This window comes from Cydia fagiglandana, chromosome 8 (genome assembly GCF_963556715.1).
Source record: "Cydia fagiglandana chromosome 8, ilCydFagi1.1, whole genome shotgun sequence".
NCBI classification, from domain to species: Eukaryota; Metazoa; Arthropoda; class Insecta; order Lepidoptera; family Tortricidae; genus Cydia; species Cydia fagiglandana.
The window spans coordinates 4,477,410-4,493,341 of NC_085939.1; the positions used below are offsets into that span (position 1 = coordinate 4,477,410).

General features: G+C 45.2%; 1 protein-coding gene across 1 annotated transcript; it reads right to left on the reverse strand.

The window, feature by feature from the left end:
• Window positions 1-3,428: 3,428 nt before the first annotated feature.
• LOC134666505 (mitochondrial disaggregase-like) lies at window positions 3,429-15,761 on the reverse strand. The gene is made up of 11 exons (XM_063523686.1): window positions 15,327-15,761; window positions 14,889-14,940; window positions 12,860-13,055; window positions 10,934-11,165; window positions 10,243-10,483; window positions 9,681-9,779; window positions 8,910-9,042; window positions 7,117-7,285; window positions 6,188-6,323; window positions 4,778-4,915; window positions 3,429-4,503 (listed from the first exon to the last, which is right to left on the reverse strand). The coding sequence occupies exons 1-11, from the start codon at window positions 15,559-15,561 to the stop codon at window positions 4,305-4,307; spliced, it is 1,830 nt and encodes a 609-aa protein (XP_063379756.1). The 5' UTR covers window positions 15,562-15,761; the 3' UTR covers window positions 3,429-4,304.
• Between the last annotated feature and the right edge of the window lie 171 nt (window positions 15,762-15,932).

The window sequence follows — 15,932 nt, forward strand, 5'->3', positions numbered from 1 at the left end:
TACTATAGAACGTCAACGAGTCATTTGAGTCAATCTTCAAAGAGACTACAAGTGTCGTCTGAAGGCTTAAACGGCTTAAAAATAACGTTAAATTCTTGAAATGTACCTAGACTTGTAAATAAGGCTCATGTTCTTACCAACTCTAGGCATAAAACACGGAGAAGTGGTTACCTATCGCAACTTTGAAATATTTTTGGTCCGATGTCTCATTTCCCAAATTTTCGGCTAGTTCCCGATTCGTCATGTTATTCTTGTCTTGCCGGATTCCTGTTTCGCCGGATTTACTAAGTAAGTACGTCACAATCCGACTGAACGAGAATTAGACGAAACAGGAATCCGGCGAAACGAGAGTCCGGCGAATCGGGAATTAATCAAATTTTCATTTTCGAACTCGTTTCAAACCGAACGCGTCATTATTCAATTATAGTAGGTAAAATTTTTAGAATTGTCACAAATCTAACCTAACATATTGAATTCTACAGGATGTCTTAAGAGCTTGGAAAAAATAAAATTACAAATTGGATTTGATGAAACCTTTTCCGAAGTTGCGATAGGTCACACAGAGAAGTATGTCACACTGGCACTCGCTTGCTGTGTACCGAAGCACCCAATTTTAGTAGACACCCGTGTAAGGGGCAATTTTAACGAGTAGGCGATTTTGAAATATTGTATGTTTAAGTGTTTAGATACGTCAGGATGGCAGTCAGTACACGGGCCGATGCTCTGGGCGACGAAACACCAAAGGTGACACTATCGCTTTCCCATTAAGTATATTCATCCCTACTAATAAGTGTGAGGGACGAAGGCTAATATGTCAAACATAAATGTCTGTGTTGCGATAAACCTCGAAGCTTGTCCCATTAATTATATCGTGAGGCCAGAGTTAGAGATAGACTACATATTAAATGTTTAATTTGTTTGTATTGTGTCTTATCCTTATAAGTATGTGACGTTCCACTGGTGAAGGTACCTTACAACGGTTGGTACTTACGCCGCGTAGCACCGCAATAGTATTGGAGCGTCGTTCATAAAAGCGTTATCACCGGCCGCCGTAAGGTACCTTTCCCTGTAGAACACATTTCCTGAAACTCACAGTTTGGCTTATGTCATTGAAATGTTTAGGTGCATATACTTAATGTTAGATAGGTGGAAGTGTTTTCGCAACACAGTCGTCACCTAGTCGCTCAGGGGGACTAGACAAGTGACATCGTTTATAGAAAATCGAATCGAATACTCTAATCTAAGACAATCGAAACTAACCATGTATGTAAATTTAAAGACAGGACAGGATTATTTATAGACGAAGCTCTCAGTACATTTTTGACTTCGACAAACAGACTATATGAATATGACTGACACTTAAAATGTGACACATACATAGGTACAAATTTCGTCGGTCCTTGCATCCCAGGCTGTAACTTGTAAAGAGGTTAAACGCGATGTAATAACTAACCCTTGAGGACGTCAGCTACCACTCCGTTGGTGGGTGGAGAAACGGCAGCCAACTAACACGTAAAAAAATTAGTCATAGCATCCCGATTGAAACTTTGTAAGATGATAGTTTATATTCCATTGTGAACAAATAATATCGTCAGCTGGCTGTATCGCGGTGGAAAGACCGTCAGCTGATGCCCCGAAGGCCGTAACCCAGAAGCCAGACGGAGAATCTAGCACTTATATAAAAGCAGCAATTTCATCACCAAAGTGGCATATGGCCACCCACAAACGGCAGCTGACGTCCACGAGGGTTCAATACACATCGCCCTTAACCACTTTAACCCGTGGAGCGCCCTACTGTCACAAGTGTGCTGGTAACTAGTATAGGAGTTCCATACTACGGAAATTCTGGGGTGCTCCGCGGGTTAAGAGTTATCGACCGCGATGCTAACGGTAATGGGAATTTCTTCGTGGCTTGCGGTCATATAGACCCTTCTCCATAAATGTATTATTAACCGTACTCGGAAGTTTTGTTTGGCTAAAATAAAATTCTATATGTCAAATCTCTTGCGCAGCACAACAATATTTGACTTTGTCAACATGCGCGCAGTACAATCGAGTCGCTCGCGGCACAATTCCTGAGGGGTCATTTTTGAGCTCTAGATCTAGTCAGACTTCCATAGTTATTATTCTAGTTCGTTAAAACGATGACATTAATTTTCGTCAGGTTAACGGTTTAACCGCATAATCCCGGGTTAGTGGAATGGTGCAAGTAGGCCTTAGCAAGTTCCATAGAATGACACTTTACTGGAGTTTTTCGATATGTATAAACGATTGTCGGCTTGTCTGCGGCCCGGGGCCAGCGGTCACCGCCTCTGCTGAGCATGACGTCGGTCACGACTGCTGGAAACGTCGGTCACGACTGCTGGGAACGTCGGTCACGACTGCTGGGAACGTCTATCTAGTGAACCAGAGGCCTTCACGTGTTTAGTTGTTCGCCGCGCAACGCGCCGATACATAATCGATGATATTTTATAAAGAGTTGTTATTTATTTATACATTATATTTGTATATAACGGTGCGAAGTCTAATAAAATAAGCACTACGTATATTGTAGTTTCATTTGTTATTCCTTGCCACTCTTGCCAGTAGTATAGAGTCTTGGTCCTAGGTTGCCTTGCGGCACACCGAAGCTCTTATTCTACACAATTTCCCCAATGAGAGGGCGCCATTCGACGGACGAAGCCCTCTTAAACGCAGAAGTATTTAAAAATAAAAACCATGCACACAAAAAAATCACAAAAATTAGATTCTTGTGAAGACAACTGGTGTTACTATGATTCGCTTTTAGCTCAATTTTATACTAGAAATTAAATGTCAGTATTTCTTGTAGGACTGTACAGATGTAGTGCATAATTGTTTTCCATCGTATTTTCTCGGAAACGTTCGTATTTGTCATGCTACTTCAGTCAACCTCAGTACTTTTTGTACTGAGACCGATTCAAATAGTAAGACACGTTCGTACGTTTCCTGGAAAATGCGATGGAAAATAATTATTCACTGCATCTGTACAGTCATCAGCAATAGTATCTTACACAACTAGGGCCGCAAAAATATATGACGCGCTCTTATTGCGCTCCAAATAAGAACGTGTCACATATTTTTGCGGCCCTAGTTGTGTAAGATACTATTGCTGATGACTGTACCATAGACTAGGAATCCTCTAGACCGAGTTTAGAGCAATTATTTCATGCAACCGATGATGCCAAAAATGCGGGGGTGCGCGGGACGAGATGAGCGAAGTCCCGTGCCGTGATTGGCCCGTTCAAAGACACGGACGTCACACAAAGACACTTTCGACTCGAACATGGAGTAAAACTACCATATGCGTGGCAGTCCTCAGTCTGGAGGATGTTTTGTCTGTGATCTGTACTCTCTGTTACCGAAATGGTAGATAGATAATAAGGGCTGGTATTATTTAAAAAGCAATGTCATAACAAGTTTCGTTTATTTCTAATATAATTTAACAACAGCTATAAAACAATTTAAAATATAATTAACTATGTCAGCGGCTTATAACAGGTCCCTTAAAACAAAATTCATTCACAGCCACGCTTTGACCGTTGACTTGCGATGTTAGGGCAAAAAGTGAAGGACATTTTTAAAATGGCTCACTCCCGTTTTCAAGATATTGCATGACTATTCGACTTTTAAACGTAAGTGACCCGTTTTATATAATATTTTTCTGTCTGTCTTACGGAAAACAGAAAAGTGCGTTAAAGATAGGTTAAACTTATTCTGCTTTGTTCCTAAATATTGCGGTAGCAATATTTTATACTTGATTACTACATTGCTGCTAACTACTTTAGGAATACTGAATTGTATAAGAGATACAAATATGTACATAAGGGTGTTTTCGCAAGGTTTTACAGTAGATATGGCCATTTAAATTTTTGACGTGTGCACGTAGTGTGCCAATTACCGCACTAGGGTGGTAAAGTAGCACCATTTGTACTTACTGTAAATGTAATTTAAATCATTTTGAATCGGAACATTGTTGCATAATACATCACGTTTCGTCCGATTTTAATTCTTACACTATTATTTCAAATACAACTGCAATTTTGCCACATATGATGGGCCTTAAGAGAACTAGAAGCCTTAACCTCAACGTAATTGAAACCATTTAAAATCGGAACCGAATTGCATGATTTTTGATTCTTTCGTTTTCAAAGCAAGATTTACAACCATATTTTCTACACCATTTCAAATTTCAACTATATTTTTTCTTGAACTACGATAGAGGTGATACGGATTTTTTTATTTGAAAATACACTTACAAAGTCCCGTTCAAGTGAGTATTAAAGTCAGACGGCCAGGTCGAGCGGCGTGTAGTCGGTCTGTCTGGGCGCGCGCACGGCGAGCGCGAGGCGGCCGGCGGCGGCCGTGACCAGCACGCAGCAGCCGCGGGCCAGCGCGCCGCGCTCGGCCGCCAGCGCCAGCTGGTTCACCAGCCGCCGCTCCACCTCGTGCTTGATGGACCGCGCGCCGTAGTGCACGTCGTACCTGTCCATACATACATTTTTATTTATTTACTCCGAGGTGTAGTCATCAGCAAAAGTTGCTAAGCGGGCGAGGTGTTCAAAATGATATTGACGAGACTTTATTGTAAGAGAATATGAGCGTGTCAAGGTAACTTTGAACACCTCGCCCGCTTAGCAACTTTTGCTGCTGACTGTACGGTCTTACACATAGCATTAAGCTCCGCTCCGCCCAGCGCACCAGCTCGCGCTGCACTAGCGTGTTGTATGCAGGCACACATGGTGTACATAATACCCACCCGTCGGCGAGCGCGCCCAGCACGCCGCCCTCCCAGCGCAGCTCCACCGCGTGCCGCGCGCGCGCCTGCTCCGCCCAGCGCACCAGCTCGCGCTGCACCAGCGTCAGCAGCTCCTGCCGCGAGAACGGGAGGAAGTACCTGAAGATGACATTGTTACTTAGAAGATAATTAGAGCCAGATCAAAGTGTGGGAGAGTAGTAAAAAATGTCAAGCAACAGAAGTGGCGATGGACTAGCCACATCATCAGAGAAGGGGATAAGTGGACTAAAGACCATATAGCGTAGTACCCAAGGGGACACAAAAGGAAGAGAGGAAGGCCTACTCTTCGATGGTCAGATGACTTTAAAAGAATAGGCGGAGTGGAGTGGCCCAGGAAAGCAAGAGACCGCGGTACCTAGAAGGACTTGGAAGAGACCTATGTCGGAGGACAAGCTGAAGTTGTCGATGGAAACTAGAAAATAGTAATATATATAATTGTATAGTGATAAGGTATATTTTTAAGTAAATTACGTACAAATCATGTAGAAATAGCAATACACTTCCCCCGTCCCCTACCCCGCAAAAATCGGCAGACTGTTTTGTAAAGAAAATGACAGCGATGACATCTCCAGTTACTAAATGCTCTAAGAGCATAACTTACACAATCTCATTGATCCGTCCGAGGAACTCGTCCCGTCCGAAGTGCCGCTTGAGTATGGGTCGCACCACGCTGTCCTTGAACGTGGGGGACACCTCCAGAGCCTCTCCTGCTGCCTCCTCGGGCGTCGCTGGCTCCTCTGTCAATGGGACATCACACATAAATCGCGGAGTGAGCCACGCCTGGCATAACTTACACAATCTCATTGATCCGTCCGAGGAACTCGTCCCGTCCGAAGTGCCGCTTGAGTATGGGCCGCACCACGCTGTCCTTGAACGTGCGGGACACCTCCAGCGCCTCCCCTCCCGCTGCCTCCTCGGGCGTCAATGGGACATCACACATAAATCGCGGAGTGAGACACGCCTGGCATAACTTACACAATCTCATTGATCCGTCCGAGGAACTCGTCCCGTCCGAAGTGCCGCTTGAGTATGGGCCGCACCACGCTGTCCTTGAACGTGCGGGACACCTCCAGCGCCTCTCCCGCTGCCTCCTCGGGCGTCGCTGGCTCCTCTGTCAATGGGACATCACACATAAATCGCGGAGTGAGACACGCCTGGCATAACTTACACAATCTCATTGATCCGTCCGAGGAACTCGTCCCGCTCGAAGTGCCGCTTGAGTATCAGTCGCACCACGCTGTCCTTGAACGTGCGGGACACCTCCAGCGCCTCCCCTCCCGCTGCCTCCTCGGGCGTCGCTGGCTCCTCTGTCAATGTTCAATGCGACATCACACATAAATCGCGGAGTGAGCCACGCCTGGCATAACTTACACAATCTCATTGATCCGTCCGAGGAACTCATCCCGCCCGAAGTGCCGCTTCAGTATCGGCCGCACCACGCTGTCCTTGAACGTGCGGGACACCTCCAGAGCCTCTCCTGCTGCCTCCTCGGGCGTCGCTGGCTCCTCTGTCAATGGGACATCACAAAAAATACACGGTACAGATCAAATTCCGACATGTCCGGCCCTCAAAGATAAATGTTCACGGTGACGCGCCGCACACGATAGTCGTGGCGTTCATAGGGTTAATGATGATAGTGTTATTTTAATTAATGTTGCAAAAATGACATGCCAATTCTTAGACATAACCACAGAATAAATAATCGTACTATCGTACAGAAAGGAAAGTTCCTACAAAACTGAAGTTTGACAGCGGTTCAGGGTCGAATCATGCTGTCCCATTCTAATATATGGCACTATCCCTTTCGGCTATTTAGGGTTGTCAAAATTCAAGCCATTATCTTATCTGTGGTCGTGCACGTAAAGGGACTTAAGGGACGTCATATTGTGTCAATCCTAATAATTGCTCAGAGCAATGCTGAGCCGAACGGAGCCGAGTTTGCCTGAAGGGAGGAGTTTCGCACCTCTGACATAACCAAGGATCTATGTTCCGTCTAGGTTATTCGGTTGAAGATATGGGATGCGGATCCCCCAATACATAATGTGTCATGTAATGTCGGTGGTACCTCCGTGCTAGGTGACGGTCCCCTTGGCGCGCAGCTGCGCCTTGGCCTCGGCCTCCCGCCGCAGCTGCAGCCCGTACTGCGCGATCTCGTCCGCGGCCAGGTTGGACGTCATCACGAACACGGCGTTCTTGCACTCTATCAGCTTTCCCTTGCCGTCCGTCAGCCGACCCTGCGATATTACATACATGGTCGCGATTCTCAGCAATGAGGGACGAAGGAAGAATGTCGGTGGTACCTCCGTGCTTGGTGACGGTCCCCTTTGCGCGCAGCTGCGCCTTGGCCTCGGCCTCCCGCCGCAGCTGCAGGCCGTACTGCGCGATCTCGTCCGCGGCCAGGTTGGACGTCATCACGAACACGGCGTTCTTGCACTCGATCAGCTTGCCCTTGCCGTCCGTCAGCCGACCCTGCGATATTACATACAGGTACATTACTACCATGTAGCGACCACGTACAGGAAGGTGCAGCGTGGGTAGACCCTCCCCACAAGATGGAGTGATGACCTGGTAAAGGTGATATAATGATAAGCGTCGATGTATGTTAGTCTGTAAGGTATGTATATATGGGCCTTAGTTGCCTGAAAGTAAATGATATTTAATTTAATTTATTTATACCTCGTCAAAGAAGATCGTGCAGTCTGGGGGACGTACTCTGGAGTACCAAATGGCCGGAGACCAGAAAGAGACGAAGTGCAGAAAGACCTTACAGAACTCTGCGTTCGTCGACTGTACAGAAACTAGAAGGCTTTGGACAGAGTAGTTTCTTTTATTGATTTTATTTTCTCGTCCGCGCGCCGCGCCAGCGCCCGCGTCAGCTGCCCGCCCTATTCATGCCCCCCGCGTATCTAACGACACGGGTTAAATAGGGTATTGATACCTCATCAAAGAGCTGCAGCAGCACAGTGAGCACGTCCGGGTGCGCCTTGTCCACCTCGTCGAACAGCACCACGGCGTCCGCGCGCCGCGCCAGCGCCCGCGTCAGCTGCCCGCCCTCTTCGTGCCCCACGTACCTGACAACACGGGGTACATAGGGTATTGATACCTCGTCAAAGAGCTGCAGCAGCACAGTGAGCACGTCCGGGTGCGCCTTGTCCACCTCGTCGAACAGCACCACGGCGTCCGCGCGCCGCGCCAGCGCCCGCGTCAGCTGCCCGCCCTCTTCGTGCCCCACGTACCTGACAACACGGGGTACATAGGGTATTGATACCTCGTCAAAGAGCTGCAGCAGCACAGTGAGCACGTCCGGGTGCGCCTTGTCCACCTCGTCGAACAGCACCACGGCGTCCGCGCGCCGCGCCAGCGCCCGCGTCAGCTGCCCGCCCTCTTCGTGCCCCACGTACCTGACAACACGGGGTACATAGGGTATTGATACCTCGTCAAAGAGCTGCAGCAGCACAGTGAGCACGTCCGGGTGCGCCTTGTCCACCTCGTCGAACAGCACCACGGCGTCCGCGCGCCGCGCCAGCGCCCGCGTCAGCTGCCCGCCCTCTTCGTGCCCCACGTACCTGACAACACGGGGTACATAGGGTATTGATACCTCGTCAAAGAGCTGCAGCAGCACAGTGAGCACGTCCGGGTGCGCCTTGTCCACCTCGTCGAACAGCACCACGGCGTCCGCGCGCCGCGCCAGCGCCCGCGTCAGCTGCCCGCCCTCTTCGTGCCCCACGTACCTGACAACACGGGGTACATAGGGTATTGATACCTCGTCAAAGAGCTGCAGCAGCACAGTGAGCACGTCCGGGTGCGCCTTGTCCACCTCGTCGAACAGCACCACGGCGTCCGCGCGCCGCGCCAGCGCCCGCGTCAGCTGCCCGCCCTCTTCGTGCCCCACGTACCTGACAACACGGGGTACATAGGGTATTGATACCTCGTCAAAGAGCTGCAGCAGCACAGTGAGCACGTCCGGGTGCGCCTTGTCCACCTCGTCGAACAGCACCACGGCGTCCGCGCGCCGCGCCAGCGCCCGCGTCAGCTGCCCGCCCTCTTCGTGCCCCACGTACCTGACAACACGGGGTACATAGGGTATTGATACCTCGTCAAAGAGCTGCAGCAGCACAGTGAGCACGTCCGGGTGCGCCTTGTCCACCTCGTCGAACAGCACCACGGCGTCCGCGCGCCGCGCCAGCGCCCGCGTCAGCTGCCCGCCCTCTTCGTGCCCCACGTACCTGACAACACAGGTTAAATCGGTAAGGTTTGCTCGCGAGGCCCCGAAAATTGTGTTTCTGACTATTGAAAACACCATTTCTTGTCACTCTGGCTGGCTCTTCTTTTCAAACTTCACCGTACTGAGTTTGATCAAAAATCGTTTTAGCCTCTAGCACAGAATAAATAATAGTACAAAACGCGTCTGTTACGATCAGGACAGATATGGCCGCTAGGTGGCCACAGCGCCACGCGCGGCTTATGGCTAGCCACCAAAATTGGTGTGAAACGGATGTACTTGTAGCTAACTGTAGCAAAGCGACGACATCGCGGAGTGACCCACGCCTGCCTCTAGCTATATTTATACAGGCTGGCTAAAAAATAAGTGCATTCCCGTTGCCAGGGAGGATTTGGGATTATATTGAGCAACTTTTACTATGGGACAAGCCCACCGCAACTAAATCGCGAAAAAAAATTTACCCTCCCATAGAAAATAGACCAGCCAAAATGTATGAAACAGCCAAATTTTTTTCGCGATTTGGGGGTTGGTCCCATAGTAAAAGTTACTCAGTATAATCCCAAAACCTCTCTGGCAACGGGAATGCACTTATTTTTTAGCCATCCTGCCATAAATGCCCACTTGAAGTCATTGAGTCCTTACCCTGGCGGAGCACCAATGAGTTTAGCCACCTCATGTTTCTCCTGATACTCGGACATGTCCAGCCGAATGAACGCCGCCGGGTCATCGCGGTGCATGTACCTGCAAAACACGATTGACACATATATTAATTCCTACAGACGGGACGAAGAGAGCTCGTTGGTGTCAAAATCTCATCTGTGACACCAATGTGACTCAGTCGTGAGCCAAACTACACTAGTGAAAATTTGACAAAAAACTGTTTAAGGCGTCTAGTGTATATAAGTTACTCTCTGGTTTACTAAACAAATTAGTGCTGCACTCTGGCGGCAGTACATTGCAGTAATACTCCCTATAACAGCGCCCTCTTGAAAATGATCATATATTTTTGGTCAGGCTTTACAATTTTTTGACTAACCTGGCGAGTTGCTTAGCCAGCTCAGTCTTCCCAATCCCCGAGCTCGAGTTATTCTCATTGTATAGGGCGACAGTTCAGCACAGTATGAAAAAATTAGTTCCAATGAAATTCCGCAATATGACGTGTGATCATATATTACGGGTCAGGCTTTACAAATTTTCTACTAACCTAGCGAGTTGCTTAGCCAGCTCAGTCTTCCCAATCCCCGAGCTCCCTAAGAACAAGAACACCAGCGGGTGTTCCTCATCAGCCCATCCGTTCTCCTTCCGCCTGACGGCCGCCGCCACGGTCTCGATGGCTGCCGTCTGACCCACTATGAACTGCTTCAGCCGTTGCTCTAGAGGGAACCTGCGGCGCTCTTCGGCCGCGGCGGCCGCTAGCTTCTCTTCCCAACGAGCCGAGTGTTCCACTGTAAGTTATAAGGATCCGTTTATATTGAAATGTTCAAGCTATGTTCAATTTCAGCACTTAATTTTTAGGGTACCATAGCCAACCTTATCATTGAGCTCAGAAAGGCCGCCTGCTGCTTGAAGGGTTATACATACAATAACTGTAAATGTATTTATTACTCATACAGTGGCGAATTTCCCTTAAGGCCCAGACTGGGCCCAGTAGGTCCGGCCCGGCAGTCTATATGGTGGGTCCTGAGGAAAGGGCCGCCAGTACTTACTACAGGGCTTGGGGCCTAGGGCGGCAAAGACTGCAAATACGCCACTGATCGAATAATAAGATATTACAAGATGGATTGATTAGTAGCCTAATTAGGAATTCAAACTGTCGTTTTAGTATATAGTTGGATCCATGTCCGATAATAATTTACAATTTGGCATCTTTAAATGATAGATAGTTGGATACTTGCCAATGAGATCCCTCGTAGGAGACGGATCTTTCGCATAGTGCAGCGCGCGGCGGCCCGCGTGGTCGCGCGCGGTGGGGTCGGCGCCGGCGTCCAGCAGCGCGGCGGCCGAGCCCGCCGAGTCCGCCAGCGCCGCGTAGTGCAGCGCCGTCCAGCCGAGGAACGAGGCACGAGAGTTCATGGACGCGCAGAACTCGTCCTCGCGCCGCTGCATCGCTTCTAATGGATGCAAGCCCTAAAATTGCTTAGCATTAATCCACACAGCAGTAACGAGGAAATAGGAACTAAAAGTATGTATTTACTAAGTTGATAAAATGACAAATGTAAACAGATGATTTTTTGCGAGCCTAGCAGCAGCTTTCCAGCAGATCGGATAAAAAAGATTAGCATTTACAAAGGACACCGTTATGCCTGGAACACCGAGGAATGAGTAAGTGCTCACTCCAACTCCAAACATGGCAACCTTTACCTTTCGGTACTAGTATGAAAGGTATGGAAAAATTTATCATTAACACACTTAAATCATACCATAAATTAGTTTTTATTCATATATAGAGTGAGCACTCTAAGAGTCAGTTGCACCACACTGTCTGTCACCGTTAAAGCGTTCGCTAAATTTATTTGCATGGGAAAATTCATACATCACTGCTGTTTGATGTTAATCAGACTGTTAAATGTGGTTGGTGCAACTGGGCCTAAATACGAATTGCACCATTTGCACTTGATAGACTGATCAACGTCACCCAGCGCGCCGCGTAGGTTTACTAAGGACTGTATCGTTTATTATAAATACAACTTTACTTAGCCGTTTTTTCTGGTATTATATTTTTATTAAAAAATTACACATATAGTTTAATTAGTGCTTTAATAATAAGTAACATTTCGTCCTGGGAGATCACGTAAAGCATATGGTTTGGACAATATTTACCCAATCCTCCCGAGTAACTACAACGATTTTGGACAAATACTACAAGAAAATTTACGGTTTGCGAACAAGACGAGATATTACACAAAAAAAATCGTACTATGTAAACAGCAATTACATATGATTCGTAAAGCGAAACATCTGGGCATAGTCTAATCATTTCTTTTAGTTGGAAAAAAAGTTTTGGATCTGTGCTTGGTGGCCTTTTAGAGAATATGGCATGTTACTTACGACAACCCCGACTTTGGTATACAATATAACCATCATGGAGCGTTTCTATCGACCTGTTCTAGCCATGGTTCAACGCCATGAATGTCCGTTAGGCTTTGGATTTCGGTAGATTCTTTTAGCTGTTTCCCTCATTTCGCTGGCGTCAGAAATTGACGGGCATCCAAAATGTTGCATAAAAAGTCGTTTTCATGTAAAGATAAAAAATCACCACATTTATTCTGTGGATGTTCAATTGAGCAATCATGAAAAGGACACTTAGATGGCATATTTTGGCAGCATATTAACCTTTTGTTTCTTTAAATCGTACCAAGGAATCGGTGAAATAGTCTCAAATTAAGCTCGATAGGCTTGTCCAAATTACAATTGCTAGACGGTATTAAAATCATCATAAAGTCCCTAAAATAAAATAAATGTAAAACCTTCTTATATCAGATATGGCTTAAAAATACCCCCAGAGTATACCTTAAGAACATAGTAATACAAAATAATACACACGTCAACAGTTAGACCAGGTTTTATTTGTATTTATAATAAACGATACAGTCCTTATGAAACTTTCCATACAATAAAATTTTGTGAACTCTTTAATGCAAACAGCTTGGTGCAACCGACCCTAAATACAGCATAGATACAGTACCCGGCGATAAATATTGCACACCGGAATTTCGGCTTCGTAGATTGTTGTCTCTTTCTCTCTCGTTGTCTCCAATATTCCCTTTCTAAAGACCGATGTGCAATATTTATCGCCGGGTATAAGTGTGACGAGTAGGTACCTGCTGCTGCGCGGCAGCGGACGCGCCCGCGTATTTCTCCTGCAGGTCAGGGCGCGCGCCGAGCCGGAGCAGCTCGGCGACGGCGGCGGGCTGGTCGTTGGCGGCGGCGGCCATGAGCGCCGTCCAGCCGAGCGTGTGCCGCCGGTCGGCGCCGCCGCCGTCACGACCGCGACCCGCCTTCGCTGCTTCTACTTGCCTACATATTTCATTCTTGTTTTCAATGACGTTTGAGGTTAATTATGGGCATTTTCACTTAACTGTGCACCTTTAACGGCCGGTTAGCAATCATTACAAAACTGATGGTCAATGTCAAATCCCATACATTTTGTCAGGAATGTAACGGTTAGACGTTACTGAAACACAACTTAAGTTAAATGAAGATGCCCTTGTTAGGACAGAAAGAAAGAAAGAAAGAAATACATTTATTACACATCAAAATTTGTACATTTGGCAATACTTAAAACAGATAACAACACAAATTAGATGCTAAGACCGGTGGCCTATCCCACAAAACTTACTATTACAATTTTACAAGTGTCAAGTTACAAGTTTGTAATAATACAAATGTGCGTACCACATGTAACAAATTTGTAGTGGAAAATTCTTACAAATATGTAAATTGTATCACAAGTCTACAATTTGTTGTATCACAAAATTTTACATACGCTACATATCTTTTCCGGAAAATGTACAAATTTGTAGCTGACAATTGTTTTGTGCTACATTAAATTGTAGTAATAATTATACACATATGTAGAATTGTACCTACAATTTAACAATTCTCTAAACGTGTGTCGCACCCTCTTGCTACAATTGCTACTATACGAATATTAGTAATTGCAGTAGTATCTATATCATATTTAGCGATTCCAACCCTACCTACTACCTACTACGAAATATTTAGTTCAAGTAGCAGTGATAGTGATCCTAGGTGTCATGAATTTCATATATACCTACATATATAATCCCAATTTTACTTAGCTTTAATTTAATTTACGAAATACTCATGTATACTGGACAAAAAAATGCATATACTCAAATTGAGCTTATCTTCGTACGCCTTTTCCAATTTTGCCACATAGTGTCCCTTAAGTATTTCCAATCTTTCTCCATTATTCCTAAATCATTTAAGTTTTTGTTTTCATTTATGAGGTTCATAATATAATGGTCAGTTTAGCTTGCAAATCCATTGTAATGTCAGTTGGTATGTAAATGCTCGTAGATAGATCAAGATCACTATATAAATATAATTGATGTAATTCTTGCGTATTGCGTATAAAGTGAAACTACCTTCAACATTAAAGAAGCAAAATAAATTGTTAAGTAAGTACATATTTGTAGTTGTAACTTGTAACATTACAATTTTTCGCTTGTATATTTACAAATCAACAATTCTACAATTATGTAGCTGTCGTGACATACCTTTATTCTTTGTGATACACTTTAGCAAAAATGACATATTTGTATACTGCAGACTTGTAATGAATACATATTTATAATTATTGTGGTATATTTTTTTGTTTACAATTTAACAATTTTGTCGAATTGTACACTTGTAAAGTTTTGTGGGATAGGGCACGGGGCCCCACTCAGCATATTGCCATGGCAAGCTATAAAGCTGGGATCTTGAGGGCACCTAACAACTAAACTAAAACTACAACTATTAAGAGTGCTGGTGTGCCAGTGTCATATAATGCCAATGCAATTTTTTTTAAGCAGTATGATGTGTGTTAACTTTATCCCCCTTATTCATAAAAAAATATGGTCTGATTTAGTTAAATTATGGCCCTTTCTTACAAATACATTAGATATAGATGTACAAATACATTAGTCAAAATGACAGTTTATTTAGACAAATGATTATTAGCTAATTCAAGTTTGTAGCGCATATATGAATAGGGGGTAAGCCTTTATCCATATTTCTGGCTAGTATATACTGCCAGTAACTAAACCTACCGTAAATAAAATAATGATGACAATTAAAATCTACAGTAGAAGTAGATCAATTTCATGTGTGATCTTTTCTTACCTGCGAATTTCTTGTAAATTGCCAAGTCCAGCTGCTTTGAAAAATCTTTTTTCTGTAATTTAAACAACAATTTGTCCGTTACATTTTTAGCAACGAAAACTAGCATCAGACGATAAAATATATCCTATGTAAATGTTGGCATGTTGTTTTAAAGTTCAAATTTCTTCGGTAGAATATCTCGAGTTATCAACTTCTTCCCGCCATGTACGGATTTAACTAATAGGTAGTTATTTATTAAAGCCTCTACATATAAATAGTATACTATTTATACTGTTTTTATTAATATTGAACTCTTAACAAAATGTTCTTGGTTGGGATGTGGTAAAAGGTGGGAAAAAGATTCCCAGTGTTACCACTGGTAACAACTTGGTGGTAACAACTCGATATTTTTTGTGACTTTTTCTCTATAGTTTTGTATGAATAAAATAAGAAATGTACCATTATATTGATGGTCGGCAGCCACAAGCGCTAGACCGATTGTAGCCACTCCGACGACGGCGCGCGCGTGAGTAAAGCGCTCGTCACCATGTTCGTCGCCGTCGCCGCCGGATCCCGAGCCGGCTGCGCCGCAGCCGTGCACCTGCCGCCGGGCTAACACCACAGCAAGCCGGACCGAGCGCCGGATAGTTCGCAAGTTACTTCTCACACATTGTATCCCAGACATTTTTAACATTCAGCTTAGCAATTACTTTCTTGTAAACTCGTATGCTTGAGTGACTTATTGGTATGCAGCAAAATTATAGGTAGCATTGTAAGTTGTTTTTTCAAATTATTAGCGTTTATTTCCCATTTTGTTCCTTGATTTTATTACATCAGTGTGTAATTGTGTATGAATGAAATGACATGACATTGACACTGACAGAGCAGGGCCATAACCGCAAAAATCGAAGTTCGCAAATTGCGGGCATTTTTCTCCGTCACTCTAATTACGCCTTCATTGGTGTAAAGAGAAAGATCCCCGCAATTTGCGGATTTCGGTTTTCGCGGTAGCCCCTCAGTAGTGACAGTGAAAAGGTGCAGTATGAAAGTCAGTCCAGACGAGAT